This window comes from Scyliorhinus canicula, chromosome 21 (genome assembly GCF_902713615.1).
Source record: "Scyliorhinus canicula chromosome 21, sScyCan1.1, whole genome shotgun sequence".
Taxonomy (NCBI): Eukaryota; Metazoa; Chordata; class Chondrichthyes; order Carcharhiniformes; family Scyliorhinidae; genus Scyliorhinus; species Scyliorhinus canicula.
In genome coordinates, this window is record NC_052166.1 from 57,716,946 (window position 1) to 57,742,187 (window position 25,242).

At 47.8% G+C, this 25,242-nt stretch overlaps 1 protein-coding gene across 1 annotated transcript in view; it reads left to right on the plus strand.

Moving 5' to 3' along the window:
• The window catches only part of LOC119955493 (SH2 domain-containing protein 3C-like), a 113,791-nt gene extending 89,030 nt beyond the window's left edge, over positions 1 to 24,761 (plus strand). The window contains exons 5-6 of the mRNA XM_038781723.1: positions 17,265 to 17,304; positions 24,508 to 24,761. Coding sequence (XP_038637651.1) covers positions 17,265 to 17,304; positions 24,508 to 24,702 — 235 coding nt within the window. The 3' untranslated portion in view covers positions 24,703 to 24,761. The remainder of the gene's footprint in view (positions 1 to 17,264; positions 17,305 to 24,507) is intronic.
• The last annotated feature ends 481 nt before the right edge of the window (positions 24,762 to 25,242 follow it).

A 25,242-nucleotide genomic window follows, 5' to 3' on the forward strand; every position in this document is an offset into this window, starting at 1 on the left:
AGGCGACAGGTAGAGGGATTCCCTTTGCTGCCCTCGCAGGGGACGATGGACAGAGTGCTTTCGGGAGTGTGGGTAGGAGAGGGGAAGGTGTCTGACATCTATAAGGTAATGCAGGAGGTGGAGGAGTCGTCAGTGGAGGAGCTGAAGGCTAAATGGGAGGAGGAACTCGGGGAGCAGATAGAGGACGGGACTTGGGCGGAGGCCTTGGAGAGAGTCAACTCTTCCTCCTCATGTGCGAGGCTTAGTCTCATCCAATTTAAGGTGCTGCACCGGGCCCACATGTCCGGGACTAGGATGAGGACAGGTGCACCAGATGTTCGGGGAGTCCTGCGAACCACGCCCATATGTTCTGGGCATGCCCAGCACTGGAAGAATTCTGGAAGGGGGTGGCGGGGACGGTGTCGAGGGTGGTTGGATCCAGGGTCAAACCAGGGTGGGGACTCGCGATTTTTGGAGTTGTGGTAGAGCCGGGAGTGCAGGAGGCGAAAGAGGCCGGTGTCCTGGCCTTTGCGTCCCTAGTAGCCCGTTGAAGGATTCTGTTACAATGGAAGGATGCAAGGCCCCCAAGCGTGGAGACCTGGATCAGTGACATGGCGAGATTTATTAATTTGGAAAAGGTCAAATTTGCCTTGAGAGGATCAATACAAAGGTTCTATAAACGATGGCAGCCTTTTCTGGACTTCCTGGCTCAGAGATAGGTAACTTGGTCAATAGCAGCAGCAATCCGGGGAGGGGTGGGTGCATTATTGTCGTGTTTATTCTGTAACTTTATAGTGTGTTAATTTGCGTTGTTGTTAAAATGCTGGGTTGTTCATGGGGATGGGGCGAATGTATATGATTGTCAATATTATTGTTATTTTCGGTATTTTACTAAGGTGCGTCAATGTTGTATAAAATCAAAATTTTTCAATAAAAATTACTTTAAAAAAAACTTACTCCCAGGGTGCATGTGGCGCAGTGGTTAGCACTGGGACTACGGCGCTGAGGACCCGGGTTCGAATCCCGGCCCTGGGCCACTGTCCGTGTGGAGTTTGCACATTTTCCTCGTGCCTGCGTGGGTTTCACCCCCACAACCCAAAGATGTGCAGGTTAGGTGGATTGGCCACGCTAAATTGCCCCTTAATTGGAAAATAAATAATTGGGTACTCTAAATTTATTTTTTAAAAACTGCCCCCGACCATCGAGATTCTTGGTGAGCCCTTGGACAATGTAGATTATTTCCCATACCTCAGGAACCTCCTCTCGGTGCGAGCAGACATTGACGACGAAGTCCAACATCGACTCCAATGTGCCAGTGCAGTCTTCGGACACCTGAGGAACAGAGTATTCGAAGACTAAGACCTCAAATCCAGCAGCAAGCTCATGGTCTTCAGTGCAGCCGTGGTCTCCGCCCTCCTATATGCATCAGGAACATGGACAGTGTACAGGCCTCAAATCCCTGGAGAGACGTTACCAAATCCTTTGCAAAACCCTGCAAATGACAGGATAGGCGTACCAACGTGGGCGTCCTCTCCCGGGCCAATATCCCCAGTATCCAGGCATTGGTCACACTTGACTGCGATGGGTGGGCCACATTGCCTACTACCCGACACAAGACTCCTGAAACAAATGCTCTACTCTGAGCTCCGCAATGGCAAGCGATCACTAGGAGGGCAGGGGAAACACTACAAGGACACTCTGAAAGCCTCCCTAAATAAATGGAACAGCCCCATCGACACGTGGGAATCGTTTGCCTCAGAATGCACAAACTGGAGGAAAAGCATCCGCGAAGGTGCCAATCACCTCGAGCACCGCAGAGTGGAGCTCGCGGAGGCCAAGAGTAAACAGCGGAAGGAGAGAATCGCAGAATCCAGAGCATCCTACCCATCCCAACCCATCAAGCACCACCTGCCAAACCAGTGGCAGAGTCTGCGGGTCCAGGATTGGACTATTCAACCAACCCAGAACCCACCACCCCTGGAGTGGGAGCACATCCTCCTCGACCCTGAGGGATTGTCCAAGAAGAAGAAGAAGTGGGTACAAATGATACCATTGGCCTAACATGCGTGAGCCCTGACCACACATATCACACTCACTCTGCTGTAAAGACAGCGCAACCAAGTGTCCTGTCTGACGATGTATAAAGTGCGGAATCAACCTGGCCCCGTGTTTCCAGGAGTTTTGAAATTGAAGCCGACCCTCGAGGTGAACTCCCTGGAGGCAGGTAGCTAATCTGCGTAAATAATGGCCCATTTGTGAGCTGACTGGCGATGCCTCAAGGTTCTTCCTGGTTGTGGGCAGGCCTCCTCCATCGAGGGCTAGGCCTGGCTGGCGCCTGGCTGCAGATACCAGAGACGGGTCTGCGGGACCTGCGAAGGTGGCAACACCCCTCACCAGAGCCACTGCCATCTGTGGGCACAGCTGTAGTCACCAGTCAACCCGTGGAGAGATTTCTACTCCACTGGGGAGGCGGTCTGACAGCTACGGCCAGAGGTTTAAAACATTTCTATCTATCCTCTTTAGAGGGTGCTTCAGGATTGAGATGACATTGTGTCCCCCCCCCCCCCACCCCCCAACCAACCACCACCGACAGTGGCAGCACCCGACTTTACAATCCCTCGTTGGACAGTGGATCCGGAAGCGTCCTCTTAAATTATCCCGAAGGCGGTTAATTATGAGTGAGGTCGGAACCCGGGAATGGTCCCAACTCTCACTCGTAACCTATGGCAGAATATCGTGAAGAGCAGTAGAAAGTAACTAGGATTCGTCCTTCTGGAGTCTATTCAACTATCAAAGTCTTCACATTAAAGTGTGATCATTCATTCTCGGGATGGCAAGGTTGGGATTTACTGCCCATCCCTGGCGGCTGAGTGGCCTGCTCCGGACCACATCAGGGAGTAAATCACATTAATGTGGGACCGGTGTCACTTAGAGGCCATGGCCAGGTAAAGATGGCAGATTTCCTTCCCGAAAGAGCATTAGTGAACCTGCTGTGTTTTATAGCAATCTGACAGCCACATGGCCACTTTTACAGATAAAATAAAGTCCAGTAAGAATCCAGTAAACTAACATCCATAATATCCAGAAATGCCCTCTTTCCAGTGGCGCTCACTGAATAGCATTGGGGGTCAAGAATGTTCGCCTGGTTATTCTCCTCTCTCTCGGTCGAATGCAGGTCAGTTCATATTTCTGTAATCATTAGCCTGACGGAGATAATGTAACTCAGTCCAAACCAAGTATTAAACCTGAGACTGCCTGGTCGGTGTAGGCTGAATTCGGAGACATCTGGATGGCACAATTTACTGTAAGTGTAGTCCTGATAACTACAGCACACTGATCTCATCACACACACGTTCATTTCTAAACCTGGGGAACCAAATTGTATCGCACTCAGTGGACCACTTAACAGCCCTCCCACCCCCATTACTCTGCCTAAAACCAGACGCTCAATGGAAGGGTTGATGGTGTCCGGAGAGCAGAATGACACTGGCTCATGGGTTGTCTCTGTAATATTGGGGAAGTTCGCCTTGTGATGTTTTGAGACAAACCGCACAAATTAAAGAAGGAAAATATGCTCATCCTCAGCAAGTCTGTCACTGCGCACAGTGAAGTCACATTCTTAGTGAAGGAGTTCATTTTTCTAAAAACAAATTGTGGCCGTCTCCAATCCTGCTTCATCCGCTATCACAGACTTGGAAGAGCGGTAAGCACAGTTACTTTTTTCAGTTCTATGCATTAATCGGAAAGAATCACAGATTGGCTGTGTGAAGATAATCTGATCATATTCCCCCTGGTTCAGATCAGTTAACACAGAGCAGAGATTATACCCCTGCCCTTTCAGCATTCCAGAAAGACATTCGCTCAGTTATACCCTGGTCCACTCCTCAATCACCCCCCCCCCCCCCCCTGCCCCCACACCCCATCCCCTTCCCACAGCACATTCCCACATAAACACAGGAGATGGAACGTTTACTCTTTTCCCTCCTCACTGTCCAAGGCCCCAAACACTCCTTTCAGGTGAAGCAGCCATTTACTTGCACTTCTTTCAATCTAGTCTGCTGTATTCGCTGCTCACAATGTGGTCTCCTCTACACTGGGGAGACCGAACTCCGCTTTTTCCACTTTGCGGAGCACCTCCATTCAGCCCACAAGCATGGCCGAGCTTCTAATGGCTTGTCCTTTTAATTCTCCACTTTGATCTCACGCTGACATCTCCCTCCTTGGCCTGTGGCACTGTTCCAGAGAGGCCCAATGTAGGAACAGTGTCTCACTTTTCGATTCAGTACTTTGCAGCCTTCCAGACTCAATATTCGACTTCAATAATTTCAGACTGTGAACCCAGTTCCTATTTTGTTTCCTTTTCCTTGCTTGTTTCTATTTTCTCTAAGTTTAACTTTCAGACAGTGGCGCACTCGCTCTCGCCACTTTCGTTTCCTTATTTCTCTTCTTGCCCCAAAACCGTTCTCTTTGGCGCTGGAAGGCTCCTCCTCTCACTTGAGCCGCCCGCCCTTTGCTCAAAACCTATTGCAGTTCCGACAAAAGGTCAATGGCCTGAAGCATTCACCCAGTTTCTGTCTCCATACATGCTGCCAGACTGGTCGAGTATTTCCAGCCGTTTTCTGTTTTGATTTTATATGAGTGAAAATCACCTCTTTCCTCTCTGTATGGTTATTGTTCTCTTGTTTCACACCCTTGGGGTGAACTCTTCCCCAGCCATCAGGAACCTGACATTCCTACTCGTGACAATAAGCGATTTTCATTTTCATTTCATTTCACTTGGATGCCCCATCACATCGAATGGCAGACGGTCAATGAATGTGCCAACCCCACATCAATAATTGTGGGCAGGTGGGGGGCATGCCCCTGTGCAAGGGGCATCAGGCAACTCTCACTCTGAGACCAGTGGGAGAGTTGCTGAGGGTCAGACTGATGGACTGGCAGGCAGACACTGCAGCCAATCTCATTATCAGAAGGGGATGGAGTGTAAAAGGCACCTGGCCATCGGATGCAGATCCGTTCCCACGATTCCCTTACTCCAGGTGAGGCTGGGATGCGGGCAGGCGACAGCCTTGCTCTTTGCTTCCACTGAGCTCTTCAACATCTTCAAAAATTATATCCTCTGTGAAGCAGGGTCCTCTCCCCTGCTGGGTGGGGGAGGGGGGGCTCCTCTGTGAAGCAGGCTCCTCTCCCCTGCTGGGTGGGGGAGGGGGGGGGGCTCCTCTGTGAAGCAGGCTTCTCTCCCCTGCTGGGTGGGGGAGGGGGGGGGGGCTCCTCTGTGAAGCAGGCTCCTCTCCCCTGCTGGGTGGGGGGGCAAACACATAAATACAGCAGCGGAGAGTGGGTGGAGGGAGAGGGTCGTCTTCCCTCTGTAAAATCTCATGTGTGAAAAAGTTAGGAGTCTACTGCTGGCGCAGTGGTTAGCATTGCTGCCTCACAGCTCCAGGAACGCGGGATCAATTCCAGCCTCGGGTCACTGTCCGTGTGGAGTTTGCACATTCTCCCCATGTCTGCGTGGGTCTCAACCCCCACAACCCAAAAGATGTGCAGGGTAGGTGGATTGGCCGCGATAAATTGCCCCTTAATTGGGAAATAAAAATGAATTGGATACTTCAAATTTATAAAATTAAATACAGGAAACGATTTCAATGCTCAAGTGAATCACCATCCCAGGCCGAGAATCGGCAAACCAGCCGCGTAGAACGGCCCATGACCGGCGCCGCACCAAACACACCAGCGCCAATGGCTCCGATTCTCTGCTCTGCGGACAATCACGTGCCGGTGTCTGGGCGGTGTGGCCCGGTCGCGGGGATTCTCCGGCCCGGCCACGGGCTGAGAGAATCCTGCGTGTTTAGGTCTCTCTGGAGTGGGCTTGAACTGATGGTCTCCTAGGTCGGAGGCAATGGCATGACCCACTTATCTATTTAAGCCCAAAATTAGTTAGTTGTTACGGTGAGGGTGTTAAATGGTGGGCTAAGATGAACTGGAGCTCTCATCTATGTTTATCTGTGAGGTCGTTCATCGTTTTATGATTTAAATGTGCCTGCTGTGGTTGTACCTATTTGAGAATATTGCTTCCTGAGGTACAGTGATATCCCAGGGGAAGTTCACCAAGCAGTGAGACAGGAAGGGGGTGGGGGGGGGGGGGGGGTGGTTAGGGATATAGTTTAACCACTATGGTGAATTTACAGCTGTGCCCTCCTAACAATGTACGAAGTGGAGTCTGGGTACCACCCCACCAAGCCTGCCCACGGTCCCTCAACATGAAGCAGGACAGAGGAAGCTGGAGGCCTTGGTAACTCCTGTTCAAGGGCCACCGTCACACAGCGATGCTCCTGTGGTCTGGTTTAGTGCAGGAACTGTCTCCCTTGTGGAGAAAGGAGGGGGGAGATTGGGGGGGGGGGGGGGGGGGGGGGAGAGGGGGGGAATAACAAAGGAATGAATAAAGTAAGTAAATGAGAGGTTATTTAGGTTTGATTGTAGTAGTAATCTGTTGTCATGGAGACCATTCCAGAGGAAACACATTTCACTGGGTGATTGATGGTGGAACTAATCCAGAGTCAACAAGGGGATTGTTGGAGGGAGAGTGAATACTACATCAGCCTGAAGCCAGACTGGCCCACATATCTGATAACCTCTCCGAAGAAATATCCCAAATTAACAGCAAGGGATCCTACACCATAATTTTTCACATTTAACCTGCAATATTTTGCAGCGCTTGAGTAGTTCAATGCACACTTCATGTGCTTGTAGTACTGAGCCATTCACCATAATAAGGCCTCAGGATTCTGTGCTCCTTCTGGCCAGAATGAGTTGCTCGGAGCTATGGCAGCAGTTGAAAGGAGATGCTCCTTGGTTGCTTATCAAGTGAATCAGGCATGATTCCTGCTCCCGTTAGAAGTTCTGTTTAAAGTTGTGTGTGTGTGCATTTCGATGAGGAGAATGGTAACTCTCTGCATAGCCAACTGACATCCATTTGTGTTGCCCTATTATTAAATATTTTCTTTTATTTCCTTTTCTTTTCATGTACTTAATGATCTGTTGAGCTGCTCGCAGAAAACTACTTTTCACTGTACCTTGGTACACGTGACAATAAACAAATCCAATCCCATTCAATTGCACAAAGTCCCACACGGCTTCCGCTGAACCATGACCCAGGCAAGATTCAGCACCTTCAGAGACGAGAAGATCTGCAATTTAAGAAGTAGTAACGTTCTGTAATGTAATTTCTTTCAGGATTGTTTTTCAACTCTCTGACTGGTGTATATTTTTTTTTTAGAAGTCTTACTTCAGCTCTGTTCTGTTATTCGCTACCTTGCTTCCAACCGTCGCTCAGTTGGTCTGAGTCAGAAGGTGAAGGGTTAAATTCAAACAGGAGGGATTTTTGAGCACAAATTCTAGGCTGACATGGCGCTGTGTCGAAAAGGAGAGGGAGAGCCATCCTTGGTGTTTTGGCCAATATTTGTCCCGCAATCAACATAATTTTTTTAAAAATCTGTTCACGATCACATTTTCTGTGGGATCTTGCTGTGTGCAAATTGCCTGCCAGGTCTCTCCTAAATATTGGCCCGCAACTTACCCTCAAATGGAATTGCGAAAGCCCCTGGGCTGGATTCTCCGTTTGGGAAACGAAGTCCCCACGCCAGCGTGAAAACGGTGGTGTTTTACGCCAGGAAATCTGGCGCAAAATGGCCACCAATTCGCCGTTTTGCTGGAGGCCTGCAGGGAGGCAGCGTAGAGCCCGATATGGCCCTGAGCATTTTCGGGTCCATGGCCACGCATGCGCATGGCGGACCGCAAAAAAAACCCCTTGCGGCCCTGGACCCCGCCCGCCCACAGTGCCCCCAGCCCCGAATGAGGTACGTCATTGGCTGTGAAGTATTTCAAGACATTCTGCATTTGTTTTTATTCATTCATGGGAAGTGGGTGTCATTGTCTAGGCCAGCATTTACTACCCATCCCTAATTGACCTTGAGAAAATGGTGGTGAGCTGCCTCCTCAAACCGCTGCAATCCATGTGGTGTAGGTACACCCACAGTGCTGTTAGGGAGGGAATTGCAGGATTTTGACCCAGCAACAGTGAAGGAACAGCGCTATGTTCCCAACTCAGGATGATACGCGGCTCGGGGGAGTTGGCGGGATCTTCCAGGTGGAGGTGTCCCCATTGTACTTCTGGATGGTAGCCCTTATCCTTCTGGATGGTAGAGGTCATGGGTTTGGGAGGAGCTGACTAAGGAGCCTTAGTGAATCTTGCAATGCATAGGGCAGCACGGTAGCACATGTGGCTAGCACTGTGGCTTCACAGCGCCAGGGTCCCAGGTTCGATTCCCCACTGGGTCACTGTCTGTGCGGAGTCTGCACATTCTCCCTGTGTCTGCGTGGGTTTCCTCCGGGTGCTCCGGTTTCCTCCCACAGACCAAAGACATGCAGTTTAGGTGGATTGGCCATGCTAAATTGCCCTTAGAGACCAAAAAGATAAGGTGGGGTTATTGGGTTACAGGAATAGGGTGGGAGTGAGGGCTTAAGTGTAGACTCGATGGGCTGAATGGCCTCTTTCTGCACTGTATGTTCTATATTCTTCTAGATGGTACACACTGCTGCTGCCGTGAGTTGGTGATGGAGGGAGTAAATCTTTGTGGATGGGGTGCCAATCAAGCAGGTTGCTTTGTCCTGGATGATGTCGAGACCCTTGAGCGCTGTTGGAGCTGCATTCATCCAGACAAATGGAGAGGATTCCAACACAACACTGACCTGTGCTGTAGATGGTGGGCAGACTTTGGAGAGTCAGTAGTTGAGTTACTGTGTGCAGAGTTCCCAGCCTCTGACCTGCTCTTGTAGCTGCAGTATTTATAGGGCTGGTCCACATGAGTTTCTGGATGGAGTTTTACCGGCTGTTCATGCCGCCGGATATTCCGGTTCCACTGGTGGCACATGGTGGTGGGGGGGTGGGGGGGGTCAACAGGAAATCCCATTGGCAATGGCGGGACCGGAAAATCCTGCTGGCAGGCCACCTCCTCTGGCGCAAAATGCACGGCGGGTTGCTTGGTAAATCCTGTCCCTGGTTAGTAGCAACCCCCACGATGTTAATGGCGAAGGGTGCTACATAAATGCAAATTTATTTTAACTGCAATATCTATTCAAGGGGATGGTGGCTTTAAGTAAAGAACAAGGTGTGCAGAACGTGCGCTCCTTGTGAAGATGCGGCCCAGCTCAATGGCTTGTCAGGATGCTCCTGTGAATAGCTGCTTACAGATCTGTAACTTGAGATTCCCAGTACAGCAGATTGTGAAACTGCCTGCATTCCTGACACTCAGCAGTCCTGTATGCTCAGCATTCTACTAAATATCTTTTAGCAAATTGGCACCCCGGAGGGTAAATCACTCACTCGTCCCACTCTGGCAATCAGCAGATTCCCCCGTTCAAAATCCCCCTCCTTTCAAAATCCCTTCAAAGTTCATGTGTTTAATTTAGCATTAATGTTGATGCTTCAAATTAATTTGCTTCCCTCTTACTCTGTGCATTACTGTAGTCTAGCAGATGATATGATAAAACAAAGAATGTGACAATCGTTATCAGCAGAGTAGTCCATTGAAGGGGAGTGGGTGGGGAAGGGGGGGGGGGGGGGGTGGAGGAGATTATGAAACGGTGTGGGTTGGACTCTTCCAATGGTTGACTGGGTACACTGGGTGGTAAAGTCACAGAGGGTCCCAAGTTCAGTTCAGAAGAAGAGCCATGTCGGACTCGGAACGTTAACCCCGCTTCTCTCTCCACACACGCCGCCAGACCTGCTGGGTTTTGCCAGCACTTTCTGTTTTCATTTCAGTTCCTTTGTTTAATTGATCTCAAACTGGACAGCTTCTGGGAGGCAGCAGAAATAGCCTCAGAGCCCCCGGGGTGTAGAAAGGGAAACATTATCCAGTATTCCAGATCCTCACTGTTATCTAGTTATCCCAGTTCAAAGGCATGTTCGTGTGTGTGTGTGTGTGTCCACGAGATGCACATATTAAGAAGGGGTGGCATTTGGTATATTTTTCACCTATGTATGCAGACTCGTTGCCCACTCGCACTGTCATGGTTCACACGGTAAGACAGGCCACACGTTGGCAAGGTAGCAAACAGCTACCTTGAAGCTGTGACATGAGTTAGTACCGTCAGGGCAGTGGGGAGATATCACTCCATGTTACGTATTAAATAAAAGATGACTGAAAGTAAGATCAGCTAACCGCAGTTAATTAATAGCATCATTACACAATCATTCATTGTTGCACAGCTACTATGTTTTATATCATGTTAATGTCTTGCTAATAGCCATTTTATCTCCTGGTAATTGCTTTTAATTGCTTCTTCATATTCCCCCCCCCCCCCCCACCCTCCTTTAAATCAAAACATTACCCACAATGGGAAGGGAAGCAGACTGTGAAACATTAACTCTTCTCCTGATGCAGCTCACTGCACCAAATCACTCATTATTGGAAAATGATCTTGGTGTTGTTTATTCTTCCCCATGTGCTCGCCTCCTCTCCTCAGAGGGCAATATGTTGGGACATGGTTCATACACACGGTGCCCACCCTCTTGGACTTGGGGCATGTGAGCCTACAGAATGGCTCTTGTCAAGTTTTTCAATCTTGAGAGACATCCCAACCAAATCTGTCCTGTCCTCGTTGGGCTGCACGTGTAAAACGCTATTTGGCACAAACCTCTGAGTAATGGACTAAAAATGAGGATACGCTGAATGATTTTTCCAATGTAACTATTGGATTGTTGTAAAAAACTCACCTGGTTCACTAAAGTCCTTTAGGGAAGGAAATCTGCCGTCCTTATCTGGTCTGGCCCACACGTGACTCCAGACCCACGGCAGTCTGGATGACTCTTAACTGCCCTCTGAGATGGCCTGAAAAGCCACTCAGTTGTCAGAAGAGGCGCCTTCCAGCTCACCACCATCTTCTCAAGGGTAGTTTGCAATGGGCAATAAATACTGACTTTGGCAGTAATGTACTTGAATAATTAAAAACGTAGGTGAGTGTCCCACAGTCTTCAGAGAGGGTCTGAGTAGGAAGCATGTGACTGAGAGAGGCTTGGATAGTGGCACAGTGGTTAGCACCGCTGCCTCACAGCACCAAGAGACCCGGGTTCGATTCCAGGGGTGACTGTCTGTGTGGAGTTTGCACGCACTCCCCGTGTCTGTGTGGGTTTCTTCCGGGTGCTCCGATTTCCTCCCACAGTCCAAAGCTATGCAGTTTAGGTGGGGTTACAGAGATAGGGCGGAGGAATGGGCCTCGGTAGAGTGCTCATTAGGTGGATCAGTGTGGACGCGCTGGGCCGAATGGCCTCCTTCTGCACTGTAGGGATTCTATGAATAGAGTAGCATGCATAATATAACTAAATTGTTTAACAGCATGGACTGGTTGGGCTGAATGGACTTTTCCTGCCATGTGACCGATGTAATTTCTTAATACACCCACCCTATCAGAGAGCAGCTAACTCAGTCCTGATTTGGGATGAATCTGTGGCATTGCTATCTAGGAAGAGTATAGGTCATCCTGCAAGACTCTAAAGTGGGCTGTACGTTCAACAACAAGGCCACTGCGACAGCCCCGTTTGCATTTTCACTCGAATCTATGCCACTGATTCAGTTTTCCGGCTGAATTCCTCCTGGCTTATTTGTATTTTGTTGCTGAATACAGATTACACGGGCGAATTTTATCAATTGGCCCCAATGATAAACAAAGGCTTTGCGACACTGCGTAATGCCAGTATACAAAGTAGTTCATCTGAAACGTAAATCTGACTTGCGCCTGGTGCTGAATGGGTTAAAACTGTGAGCCTTCCCAGACCCGTGTCCGATGCAGACTGAAAGGATGCACATGTCCAGATCGCTGGTTCCTGAGTTTAAGAGGCTCTGTCGTTTTGAGTGTAGCAGACACAGATGTTGTTGCACTAAAAATGATCTTGTACATCACCTTGAGGGAAGCTCTTGCCCGCTGAGCACTAACTGGACAACATGGCTGAGATATTTGGGGAGTAAATGAAGATTTTCTGTAATTCAAAGCTTTTGTGTAATGGTGCACATCACAGCAAACTCTGTGCATTAAACGCAGGAGGTCATGTTTGTAACATTAAAACCATCCATCATATTTTACTAAGTGCCTTAAATGGGCCACAGTCTGCCTGATGACCCAATGTGATTTGTTCAAGGGCAGGAAAAAGATAACATCCACGAATCATTTAGCCAATCAGGAACCAGCAATATAGACAAATTGAACCATTCAAATTGGTCACAGAGCCTTTACAAATTCTTCCCCCGCCAGCTAAAAGTAACGTTTATTCAACAGCTAAACCTAAATCTGAAACTCATCAATAACATCACTAAGGTTACTCACAGAGGTTTTGGGCACATTTAGCGGGCTGTTTCTCTGCGCTGCTAGACCCCGCTTTTTCAACGGTACGCAGCCAGTTTTTTTGGCCTTGGTGAGGAATTCCCTGTCGGGGCCGCACTTTAATCATTTCCTTCACTGACGAGCTCCCCTCACCACTTCAGGAAGATTACTCGTGGACAAGGGCACCATTTTAAAGGCAGGCCCAATATTTCGACTCCCCTCAGTGACCTCACTGCGGCCTCTGGACCCCCACACTTCACTCAACTTACTTCTTCCTGGGTCCTCGACCCCCCCGATCCCTGACAACGGCAACCTGGATCCTTGGCACTGCCAGCTTGGCACCAGGCTGGCAGTGCCAAGGCTTGGGTGCCAGCGGGGAGTCCCAGGGTCCCATCCTGCCTAATGCCCCACCATCCGGGGGATCACTAACAATCTGGGATACCCCCCCCCCATCTTTGTGGAAACCAATAGGGAGAATCCGGCAGGCGCATAGTTAAACCAGTTTAATGGATCATTTAAATACACTGATCTTGCTCAGCGAGAACAAGATCCAAATCGCGATGTCTCACCAAGTTCGAGTGAATCTTGTGAAACTTCCTGAACATTACGAATCCCACGAGATTCAACGGCCTCGCCCCATCACCAGGTCAGGTGTGACGAGGCCGATAAATCGAGCCCATAGAATTAGTCACTCAATGTTAGAATTACCGACGTAATATTTTCCCAGAACCACAACGTGTCATGTGATAACCATTTGTTATTTCTAGATGGAAGCTGTGAGGTACAAGTACTATCACCGAATCACAGAATGATACAGTGCAGAGGAGGCCCTTTGGCCCATCGGGTCTGCACTAACATATGACAGACAACTAACCTGCCCACCTAATCCTATTTGCTAGCACTTGCCACATAGCCTTGAATGTTATGACGTGCCAAGTACTCATCCAGGTACCTTTCTGAGTATCCCACCTCTACCGCCCTCCCAGGGAGTGCATTCCAGACCATCATCACTCTCTGGGTAAAAATGTTTTTACGCAAATCTCCCTAAACTTCCTGCCCTTAACTTGAACTTGAGTCCCCTCGTAACCTACCCTTCAACTAAGGGGAACAGCTGCTCCCTATCCGCCCTGTCCATGTACATAATCTTGTACACCTTGAACGGGTCTTCTCTGCTCCAGGGAAAACAACCTAAACCTATCCAACTTCTCTTCATAGCGTAAATGTTCCATCCCAGGCAACATCCTGGTGAAATGCCTCTGCATCATTCCTATAACGTGGTGACCAGAATTGCACACAGTACTCCAGCTGTGGCCTCACCAAAGTTCTATACAACTCCAACATGACCTCCCTACTTTTGTAATCTATGCCTTGATTGATAAAGACAAGTCTCCCAATTGCCCTTTTTCACCACCCTATTAACCTGCTCTACTGCCTTCAGAGATCTATGGACAAACACGCCAAGGTCCCTTTGTTCCTCGGAATTTCCCCATTGTCAGGCCATTCATTGAATACTTCCTTGTCAAATTACTCCTTGTACTGTGTATCACCTCACACTTTTCAGGCTTAAATTTCACCAAAATTCCTATCAAAAATTTAATTCCGGGGAGATTTCAAGCTGTCAAAAAAGCATTTACCACTTATTTCTGCCGACATGTCAGTGCCTTCAGAAGGGACAGAAGGAAATATCCCGTGAGCTGCAGTGGGTTTTTCTTGCTCCGCGTTTCTTACCTCCTCTGTTAAAGGTCTTCCTGCATTAGCGCTTCATTTGCATTGACCATCCCCAGTCATCTCAGCTGATTGGTTACATTTCACCTTTCTGCCCTCAAATGATGACAGGCAATTTCCAGTGGGAGACAGTGGCTACAGTCAGGAGTGGGGCGGGGGGGGGGGGGGAGGGGCTGTCTGACTACAGACCTCTGGGGAACTGAGGCCAACTGTAGCTTGTTAATTCCGCATGGGTCAGGGATCAATTCTCGGAGCTTCTTTGTCCATATTTCTCAGCTCCTCGGTGGATGGGGAGATGGCGTTAGAAGGAGCAGTGTCAGGCCAACATGTGTTCTGGGTCAGCTAAAATTGGATAATATTTCTTCCTCGGCGAGTGACCTTTGCCCAGTTAAGAGACAGGCTTTCACACACACTCCGTCACAAGTGAGCTATGTGTTCTGATATTACAAAACCTCTGGTATAACCACAATGAAACACATAAAGAAGCAGCTGTGAAAATTCCATTTTGTATCCACTATGTTGGCAACTGGAGACAGTTTGCATTGAGGTGGTTTCTGTGTTACGTGCCCTGAATTTCTGGGCCAATATTTTGATCCCTATGCATCTCTGAAGCAGATGTGATAGTGTCACTGTTCCCATCATTGTGCATAGCTCAGGGCTGACACTGTATCGAATAACATCGAATTCACATTACAGAAGCAGGCCATTCGGCCCAAATGATCTATGCTGCTGTTTATATTCTACATGAGTCTCCTCCCACACATTCTTCATCTAACCCTACCCACATATCCTTCTATTCCTTTCTCCCTCGTATGCTTTCTTTTTAATGCATCCATGCTATCCACTTACTCCTCGTGGTACCAGATCCTACATTCTGATCACTCCTTTTGGGTAAAAAGGTTTATCCCAAATTCCCGTTAGGATTTATTGGTGCCTGTCTTCAATTTATGACCTGTGTTTTTGGTCACCCCACGGGTAGAAATACCAGGCGGGAGTTAACTGAATGGGAACAAAGTTCTATTGCGAATGCGCTTAGGCGTGTGCTTCCCGACCCTCGCAGCACCGAGTAACACAATGCTATAAAGGGCAGCTGAGTTAGATAGGGGGCCTCAGCGAAGAAAGTGTAGTCGAGGCCACACATAGCCCGTTTTGTGCACAGAGGAGTTCTGCTCACCGGAACTCCTCATTGTAGCGATAGATCGGGACACCATTTAAAAATGGCGTCCTGATCTCTGGAATCCCTTAAGCACCCCCCCCTCCCCTCCCCCCCAAGCCTCAATGCAGTATGAGAGGGTCCCTGAGCCCCCCACACTACCCCTCCTCCCAACACCCTCGAGGGCACTACCGGCTCGATCGCAACTGCCCAAAAAGCCAGCTTGGCAAGCCAACCTGGAAGTTCCCCACCAGTGCCAGACTGGCACCCAGGTGGCACTGTCAGGGTGCCTCCAGCAGTGCCAGAGTACCACCCTTCTCAAAGGGCATGAATCGCTGGCTTTTAAAGCAGACCAAGCAGGCTAGCAGCGCGGGTTCGATTCCCGTACCAGCCTCCCCGAACAAACGCCGGAATGTGGCGACTAGGGGCTTTTCACAGTAACTTCATTGAAGCCTACTCGTGACAATAAGCGATTTTCATTTTCATTTCATTTCATCTCATTTCATTTCATTTCAATCCCCTGGGAGACCCCCACGAGTGCCGTTCAATCTCCTCCGCGTTTGTGGAGACCAGCACTGAACGGCATTCACTTCTCTTTAGGCAAAGGGGATAGATCACAATGCCTCGGGAAACTGCACATTAAAGTGAGGCTAGCTGTCTCGCTTTAATATGCAGATTTGCCAAAAAGTGATCCCGCTCACAATGCGCAGGATTTATATCACATCGTCTTGCGAGATCGCGTTTATCCGCCGCGGCGCGCTGCTTTTCGGACACAGCGTGGCCATTCGATCGTGCCCATCATCTCTATCTCTTCCCGTTAATTCCTTGCATCATTTTGAAAACTTCTATCAGGACACTGTTAGCAAATCATGAGACTCCCTGCAAGATAGCAATGTTCCTTTAAAAGCTGGAATCCCCTTCACTGTGAGGTGAGATGACTAATCAAGGCAGGAAGCTCGGGAGGAAAATGTTCTGTCCAAACGTTGGACCCAGATTCCGTTCCCAGGTCAATGTGGAACATAAGAGTTTGAATAGCTGGAAGTTTGACTGTAAACCCCTGGTGAATTATTAATCACAAGGCCTGCCCTGCCTGTGGGGTTACAGGGTGAAAATAAGTCTTTGAATTCGTACTCTCGATTCATTGCGAGTTTAATGTGCTAATTGCTTCCAAGAACATATCATCACATTCAACGCAAGAACCAAGTTTCGAACAATCCTCAGCCCCTGCCAGCCCACATTCAGGATTTTAGCTGAATGAATTTTTTCAAAACCATGAAAGCAAGGTGAAAAGCCGCAGAACGTCACATTGGATACTAGCCAAGTCAAAAAGAGTTGGATTGAGCAAGAGGTCAGCTGAGCAGGAATGGTTGGGTATGGTCGTGTTTGGGTTTGAATGCCTGTAGATATAGTGTAGAAGGACTGCTGGGCGACGTGAAGGGTTTTAGGGTTGTTGAGGTTGGCAAATACATGAGTTGTGGTAGGAGACGCTCTGCTGAGTTTTAATTACAACACGGTGAGAGTGCAGGGGGAAGGATGTGCATGGAGACTAATTTAGACTTTAGTGGGAACAAGTCAGGAAAACGGAAGTGCAATGAAAGGTGTTTATATAATTTAACGGAGTGCTGTGCGAACTGATCAAATTCAAGATCATGGAAAGATTGGATTCTCTGAGTGGGTAAGGGCAGGAGAAATGTTGATAGTATTTATTCTTTCATTTTCTCATGTCCCACAATGATCCCTCTCCTATGGATTCCCTCCAAGCCAAGAGGGCGGCAGTTGGATGACCTGTTCTCAAGGCCGCCGCCTCCTGCTTAGATGTTTTCAATAGGAAACGAGACATGAGAGAAATATTGAAAGGGTGAGATGCCGTAGATGGAATGGGCGGAGATTTGTGTGGAGCATAAACACCAAGACAGACTAGTTAGTTCTCCAAGTCACTGAGTCATCTTCCTTTGCCAGTGGCATCATAGCCATCTGTCTTATCCCCCACTGTGCTTAAATAATTCATTTCCCTTTTTCTTTCTCTCTACAGTAACCTGCAGAACATGGATTCCAAATCAGAATACGTGAAGGTAAGAGCAGCTTGTACTCTCCTGAAGGAGTTTGGTCTTCCGCAGAGTAATGTTTGCATTAATGTTTACGTCTCAGAGAAGTGGAGGTTGGCCTCTGATTGTTTTGAAATTTTTGCTGACCAATCTCCCGGACCCTATTGAGTGAACGATGGTGTCTGCTTCAACCGATTAATTGCTCAAACAGGAAGTCTGGACATTATCCCAGTGGGGACACCTCCCCCCTGTACGGTACTGAGCCATCAGATCAGAAGGCCCAAGGTTTTCTTACACCGTTGAGATCAATTAATTCAGTTATGCTGTGTTACTCCATCTCTCTCGGAGCAACAGCAGGAGCTCTAGAATTGGCCTCAGTAACATGGCCTGGGAAGGGGTGAAGATTGGTCGAAGATCGTTCTGCTGACCATCATCAATGGCTCTTGCTGGAAGGTACACTGTACTCCAGCACGTCAGTGCTTTCAGGGGAAAAGACTGGCAGAAAGACTTCAAAAAAACACTTGCAAGCAGCTCCCTGTGAGTGTGGTCTGCACTGCGCATAGTGAGAGGGTTGGTTAGCTAGCTGACTAGAGTGTGATGCAGAATCGCGGTAACAGTGCAGGTTCAGCTCACTACATTAAGTGAGAGAGTTTGCACGTGATGGCCCTGACAAGTGAATGGTTATTATTTAGTGTTGTCCGCCGCTGAAAGCCGATGTGAACTTACTTTTATTGTATGTTCTGTAACCACCAGTCTCCTGTCGTTCTGCCGTTCCCAAGTTGTGCATTGTCTGTCAGCAATAGCTCCTACAGTAAGATATTCACACTGTGTAATTAGCTCCAATATCCAGGCAGCACCGCTTGTTCTCATGTTGTTCATTTACTCACAGTTAATGCCAGACGTAATATTACATTTAGTGTGGGGTTTATTGTTTATGGACCTCGGTCTTACCATCCCACTCAGAAGGACAGTATGAGGAAGAGTTAACAGGAGGTGGGGGAAGAGAGACCAAATAAGAGGGAGACAAAGAGAAAGAGAAGACAGATGGGAAGAGACAGAGAGGCGTATGCTACCAACCGACATACAAGCACACACCCACACAGCCAAGGGAAAGGAAGGAAGATAGAGAGGTGGATTTGTGCCCAGTGATGATAATCACAGCAAGAGCTATTCTTAATGTCTCCCCACTGCAGACCACAGTCCATTCACACCCTGCAGTTTACAGCTTACTGATGTGTTATGTACTCTGGGATAACACTGGCTGCAACTGGATGCAGCTTTGACCGAAAGATACCCCAGACCTTGAAGTTAGATCAATCTGATTTATTGAACCAGCAGCACAGTTAGCACAGTTCTCTATGAGTTCGGCTCTCTGCTAACCTAAGTATGGTTATTCTGTCTGACTGAACCAGACTAGCTCTTAGCCACGTGTTGGAGGTGTGATACTGTATATACACCCCGACTCACTCTGTAGATGTTCATCAGTGGAAAGAGGCAGGGTGTGAGTGCCTTGTGCCTTTTATAGTGAGATACCACCCCTGAGTGTCCTATCTGCTCATTGGTCATGTCCTGTTCTCTGTGTTCATTAGCTGTCTGTCTGTGCATCATTATCTGCATGTTTGCATATCATGACACTCACTATTATTTTGATGGGGAGGTTGATCCTCCCCTTCTGGGGCTGGTTTAGCTCACTGGGCTAAATCGCTGGCTTTTAAAGCAGACCAAGCAGGCCAGCAGCACGGTTCGATTCCCGTACCAGCCTCCCCGGACAGGCGTCGGAATGTGGCGACTAGGGGCTTTTCACAGTAACTTCATTGAAGCCGACTCGTGACAATAAGCGATTTTCATCTTCATTTTTCATTTCCTGTTTATCGAAGAGTAAATATTAGTAAATTGTGAATCGTCTGCCCCTTGATCTGAGCCAGGTACAAGCACTCTGTGGATTAATCTGGTTTGTAACATTGCCACAGCTGAATCATCAAAAGGATGTCACTATCGTGCCTCCTTTCAGCTGCTGACATCATGATGGGGACAGGTTACCAGTAAACAGATCTCAGCAAAAGACTCTCTTTATCAATGAGTCAGCCAGATATATACCATGCAGAGTCTCAACTCTTCATCAATGACGCTGAACCCTCAAACAACCAACTGAATTATAATATCACCGAGTGTGGAAGATATTTAACAAGCTGGACGAATGGGTGAGATAAATCAATTCTGTAGCTTCCGCTATCATAGAATGATGCAGCACAGAAGCAGCCCGTTCAGCCCATCAGGCCTGTACTGGCACTTTAGTATAGGTATTCAATTAATTCCACATCCCCAATTTGCGCCTCCCCACCCCACCGCCGCACAGCCATTTTGTTTTGCCAATTACCAGGAAGCTATTTCTCTATATTTACTCTATTAAAACCATTGATGGTTTTGAACTCTTCCCCATACTGTCCTTCTGAGTGGGATGGTAAGACAGAGGTCCATAAACAATAAACCCCACACTAAATGTAATATTACGTCTGGCATTAACTGTGAGTAAATGGACAATATGAGAACAAGTGGTGCTGCCTGGATATTGGAGCTCATTACACAGTGTGAATATCTTACTGGAGGAGCTATTGCTGACAGACAATGCACAACTTGGGAATCTCCCTCGAACCTTCTTTCGTCCGAGGAAAACAACCCCAGTCCAGTCTCCCCAAAGTGACTGAAGTCCCTCATCCCAGGTTCCATTCTTGTAAATCTCTTCTGTGCCCTCACCAAAGCTTTGAAATCCTTCCTGAAGAATGATGCCCAGAAATGAGCACACAACTCCCACTGAGGCAAAACCAATCTTTTTACAAAGGTGTAACATCTCGTGATGTGACATTGTTTCTTCAGGAAGCTTGTAAACTCAAATATGAACATCCAAGTTGAACTTGAGGCATTAAGTGAAATGTTGAACAAATTCTACTTCCAGTATGCCTTTAGATATTTTTATCAAATAAACATGGGTTGGGTATAATCCCGAGCTTACCAAAACTTTGAATATTGCACCAATTTGTTCTGATTGAGAGATCTGGCGGAAGGACCAAGGCAAGGGGGCGGGGGAAGATTTAGATGTTGCACTTGCTACTGAGGAAAGTGAGAGAATTACTGATGACTGATATAAATAGATCGGAGAGAGAGAAGAAAGCTTGTGATGAAGGAAGAGAATTAATTTGAGGGCAGCACGGTAGCACAAGTGGATAGCAATGTGGTTTCACAGCGCCAGGGTCCCAGGTTCGATTCCCCGCTGGGTCACTGTCTGTGCGGAGTCTGCACGTTCTCCCCGTGTCTGCGTGGGTTTTCCTCCGGGTCCTCCGGTTTCCTCCCACAGTCCAAAGACGTGCAGATGAGGTGGATATTGTCCCCAAAAAAAAGGTTAGGAGGGGTTAATGGGTTACGGGGATAGGGAAGAAGTGAGGCCTTAAGTTGATCGGTGCAGACTCGATGGGCCGAATGGCCTCCTTCTGCACTGTATGTTCTATGTTCTAATGGGACCCACTGATTTGGGAGTTCAATGGATAGAAGTAGTTGAAGAGGGTCCTGAATCATGGCATCAAAAATACTAGACCGAAACCTTGCTTCTGCATCACTCCAACCTCTAAACAAGAGAGCGCTTTGTGTTAAACGTTTTGGAACCTTTGGGATTTATTTTGCTTTTTCTTATTTCCCTCCTTAACCCTAAGAATGAAGCCATCTGGGCAATTTTCCTTCATTTGCCATTCTTTCTGTTGCAAGATAAAGGGAAGAAGAGAGGCTTTTGTAAGAGTTTCCCAGCAAGGGAAACATGAAGGGTTTGAATGAAGCCAGCACACAGTTGGCGATTGTTAGCACTCTGGCTGTCGACACTGAGGGAACCTAGTGATCTGAAAGACATTTGCTTAAAAGGGCAGTATTGTGGTTAGTCCGCACTAAATCTTGGCCAAGCAAAGTTTACACTTGGTTTCCAAATGTAAACAAGTTTGACACAAAGCACAGAGGGTCTCTGCCCCAGGGTTCGTTGAACAGTTTATTTCTACCAAAGAATTTCAATACGAAGTTTCTTGATGAGGATCTCGGCCTATTTGAAGGCTGCACCATGATGAACTAAACCATTCTGGAGGATATCCAACACAGCAGGTATCACTCCAATTTGTGTAAGAATCCTGGCAATAAGCAGGACAAGGGACCTATAATGGATAAATAAAGGCAAAACATTGAAACCAGCCATTCCTCATCACCAGCCAGTCACCTCGCCCAGAAAGTAAATGGGGAGAGGACAGGTTGAATTTTGACACACGTTTGATGGCCCCCGGCAAGTCAGTCAGTTGTTATGTACAACAACAACCTGCACCCCCTTGCGCCTTTAATGTGGCAAAGGTGCTTCAAATGAGCATTATCAGAGAAAAAGCTGACTTTGAACGAGGTAAAGAGATATGAGGACAGATGGCCAAACGTTTGGCAAAGGGGTAGGTTTTTGGGAGGGGTAGAATAGGAGAGAGGGTGAGGGAGGGAAATGCAGAGCTTAGAGCCTGGATGGCTGAAGAAATGGACACAATAGTGGGGTTAAAGGAGTGGGGGATGCGCACGTCTTGCATGTAACAAAAAATCCACCTGGCTGAAATACCGGTCAGTTCCTGTGTGACTGTATCCGAGAAAGAGTTGACGTCTTTAGGAATAGGAAAGAGGGACAAATAGAGAATAAGAACAAAAGCAAATGTAAAAGATAAATGGGGTCTCACTTGTAACCTCAATGTTGGTTTGCTGTGTTAGATGGAGGTGGGGAGGCAATCAGTGCTTGTGTAAATGTTTGCTCTGGGATCCTGTTGTTTCAATAGCGCTGGGTCAATTTGGTGCTTTCTTATCTTAGCCAATAAACTTTATGAACTGTATAGTGTGGGACTAATGAAGTGTGCAGCATTAGACAGAACCACTGCCTCCTCCCCTCTCTCCCATAGCCATTTACAGGGTGTTGTTGAATGTTACACCTTTCATGTGAACTTCTGCCTTTGGACCATGGTAATAACCTGGACTGAGTCAAGGAGGTGTTAAGGGAGAGGGGTGTCATCGGCAACTGTGGTTGACTCATAAGAGGATGCAAAAGGCTTAGAGTATGGGCAACTCCGGCTTTTACAAATTACAGACATAGTTAAAGGGTTTTGACCATGTCCAATTCATACACTTGGGGAAGATTTGCTCTGGGTGTTACGTGGAACAAAATTGTAAAACATACGCCTCCACAGACATGATGGACAAAAGTGTTTGCGAGGCAAGAGAGGCAGGGTTAACAGACAAGGCGGCCTGTGTAGTAGAACACTAGGTGCAAAGCTGCAAGATTCAGTGGCTTCTGGGGCAGCAGGGTAGCATGGTGGTTAGCATAAATGCTTCACAGCTCCAGGGTCCCAGGTTCGATTCCCGGCTGGGTCACTGTCTGTGTGGAGTCTGCACGTCCTCCCCGTGTCTGCGTGGGTTTCCTCCGGGTGCTCCGGTTTCCTCCCACAGTCCAAAGATGTGCGGGTTAGGTGGATTGGCCATGCTAAATTGCCCGTAGTGTCCTAATAAAAGTAAGGTTAAGGGGGGGGGGTTGTTGGGTTATGGGTATAGGGTGGATACGTGGGTTTGAGTAGGGTGATCATGGCTCGGCACAACATTGAGGGCCGAAGGGCCTGTTCTGTGCTGTACTGTTCTATGTTCTCTATGTTCTGTGTCTGACGTACTCAGCAGAGTTACTGAGTATGTTTTGTGTATTCCTTGGGAAGTGGGAGATGGGACGCTTCCCTTTACATTCTTTTTAAAAATAAATTTAGAGTACCCAATTATTTGTTTTTCAATTAAGGGCCAATTTAGCGTGTTCAATCCACCTACCCTGCACATCTTTGGGTTGTGGGGGTGAAACCCACGCAGACACGGGGAGAATGTGCAAACTCCACACGGACAGTGACCCGGGGCCGGGATTCGAACCCGGGCCCTCAGCGCCGCAGTCCCACAGCGCCACATGCCGCCCTCTCTTTACATTCTTGAGATTGCCTATAGGGGGCAGTCTTGGATGTGAAAGTCCTTTTCATTAATTGCATTGAGACATAAAACAAAATAAACAACATAATGACATCTCAGGAAGCCAGCAGAAAGTACCTTCAGGAACATTGGTAAAATCACTTAAAGTTTTAGTGAACTGATATTATCTGAGCAATTTAGCTTTTTTAAATTACTTACAGCAGTATATATTTTGAAAAATCAATTCAATTAACATGATCTCAAACTAATAGTGTTGTGCCATAGCAACCTATCACTACAAAATGTAACAGATAAACTGTTCTGCAATATCTTTAATGAAGATGGGTTAGGACTAAATTAAAGCACAAAGCTCCCTTAAAAAGGAAAGACATCGCAACAAATTGCACTGCAAATGATCCCAACAATTTTAAAAAGGGAACACTGTATACTCATTCTACCTTGCAGTTGCCCATTGTCGGAGGGCAGTCTGCGTCTGTAGTATTTTGTATAATAGAGCAACGCCAAACCTGACTCTGTGAACTCCAGTAACAGAACGCTCACGGAAGTGACAATGTTTCACAACCTGACAGCTTCTAAGTTGCATCTTACTCTCCATCTGCAAAAATGCCTGAGTTGCTGAATGACACTGGCTATATTTTGGGTGATTGATTGGGTTGTGTGTTCTACATGAAGTAAGAACGTGCATTTATATAGTGTCACTCTTCTAATGCGCGTGATCATTAATCAGCGGCCGGCTTCTCTGACCCCCCCCCCCCCCCCCCCCCCCGCAGTCCCGTGTTTCTCAGCGGCACACTGTTCCCTGGCGGCCGGATTCTCTATTCCCGCCGCTTGTCAATGGGATTTCCCGTTGAAGCCACTCCACCCTGCTGGGAACCTATGGACGGCGATCCGTTACCATCTGGAACAGTGAATCGCAACGGCTGGAGAATTCCGGCTCAGAGCTCTGAGGAGACAAGGCCTCTTGTACTTTGAGTGGGATGGCCATTTGGTACCTGGACTGAATTTCTCATTGGGTGTTTGGACTAAGACAGCAGCAACGCCTGACCTTTACTCTTTTATCTGTAAAAGGAAACTGGACAGTGAAAAATATTTACACCTTCAGATCCTCTCCCTCTGCCCACTGGTGACGCACGGCGGATATCCTGCCTCAGTCTGACTATCATTTGATAATCTTGGACTTGCTTAGAGGGGAGTGATATCGTTGTTTCCTGTTTGAAGGTTGTACCAGGATTGCTCTCAATCTATTTCCCGGCTGGGAGTGCTGCAGTTCACGGTGCTCATGTCCGATTGAGGTGGGGATGGAACGGAAATGACCACCATCAACGGGAACACTGTGTGCAGAAGAGGGATGCACCGGGACAGTTCGGAGGAAGCCTGCAGAGTGACACTCACTGTACCCTGGTGACCCAGTAGGTTTCAAGCTTGTTACATTAGTCTGATTTAATTGTCAGCTTTTTCCCTTACCCCACCATCATCATAATGAAGGCCGGAAGATTCCCACATTTTGCAGTCTTGATCTTTGTGTTCCTCCCCCTCCCTTTTATCCAGCCAGCTGCAAGGGCAGATTGATATCAATTTGTAGCTCCATTAAAGGGGAGGGTAGCTCTTGGTAAGAGCAGCCAAATTAATTGGCTTTTAAATCAGATGCTTATGCCAGGCACAGGACATTATTTTCTTGGTGGCATTGAACCTAAGCTGCGTGCTACGCCTACTCACTCGTGCCCATATTGCCCATATCTGCAACAGAACTGACCAGGTATAGTTTTGGCTAATAAGGAATCTTCTTTTGGAAGGAAAACAGGTTGGCAGACTCAACGGCATCATTGATATAGGCCTGCAGGGCCTTGATTATCCTAACTGTTGATGGCTCCCCTGGATAAATCTCAATCACAGTGCCTCGTACTTTCAATGGCACTGAAATGAAAGGAGGCAGAACTAGGGTGAGGCAGAGCC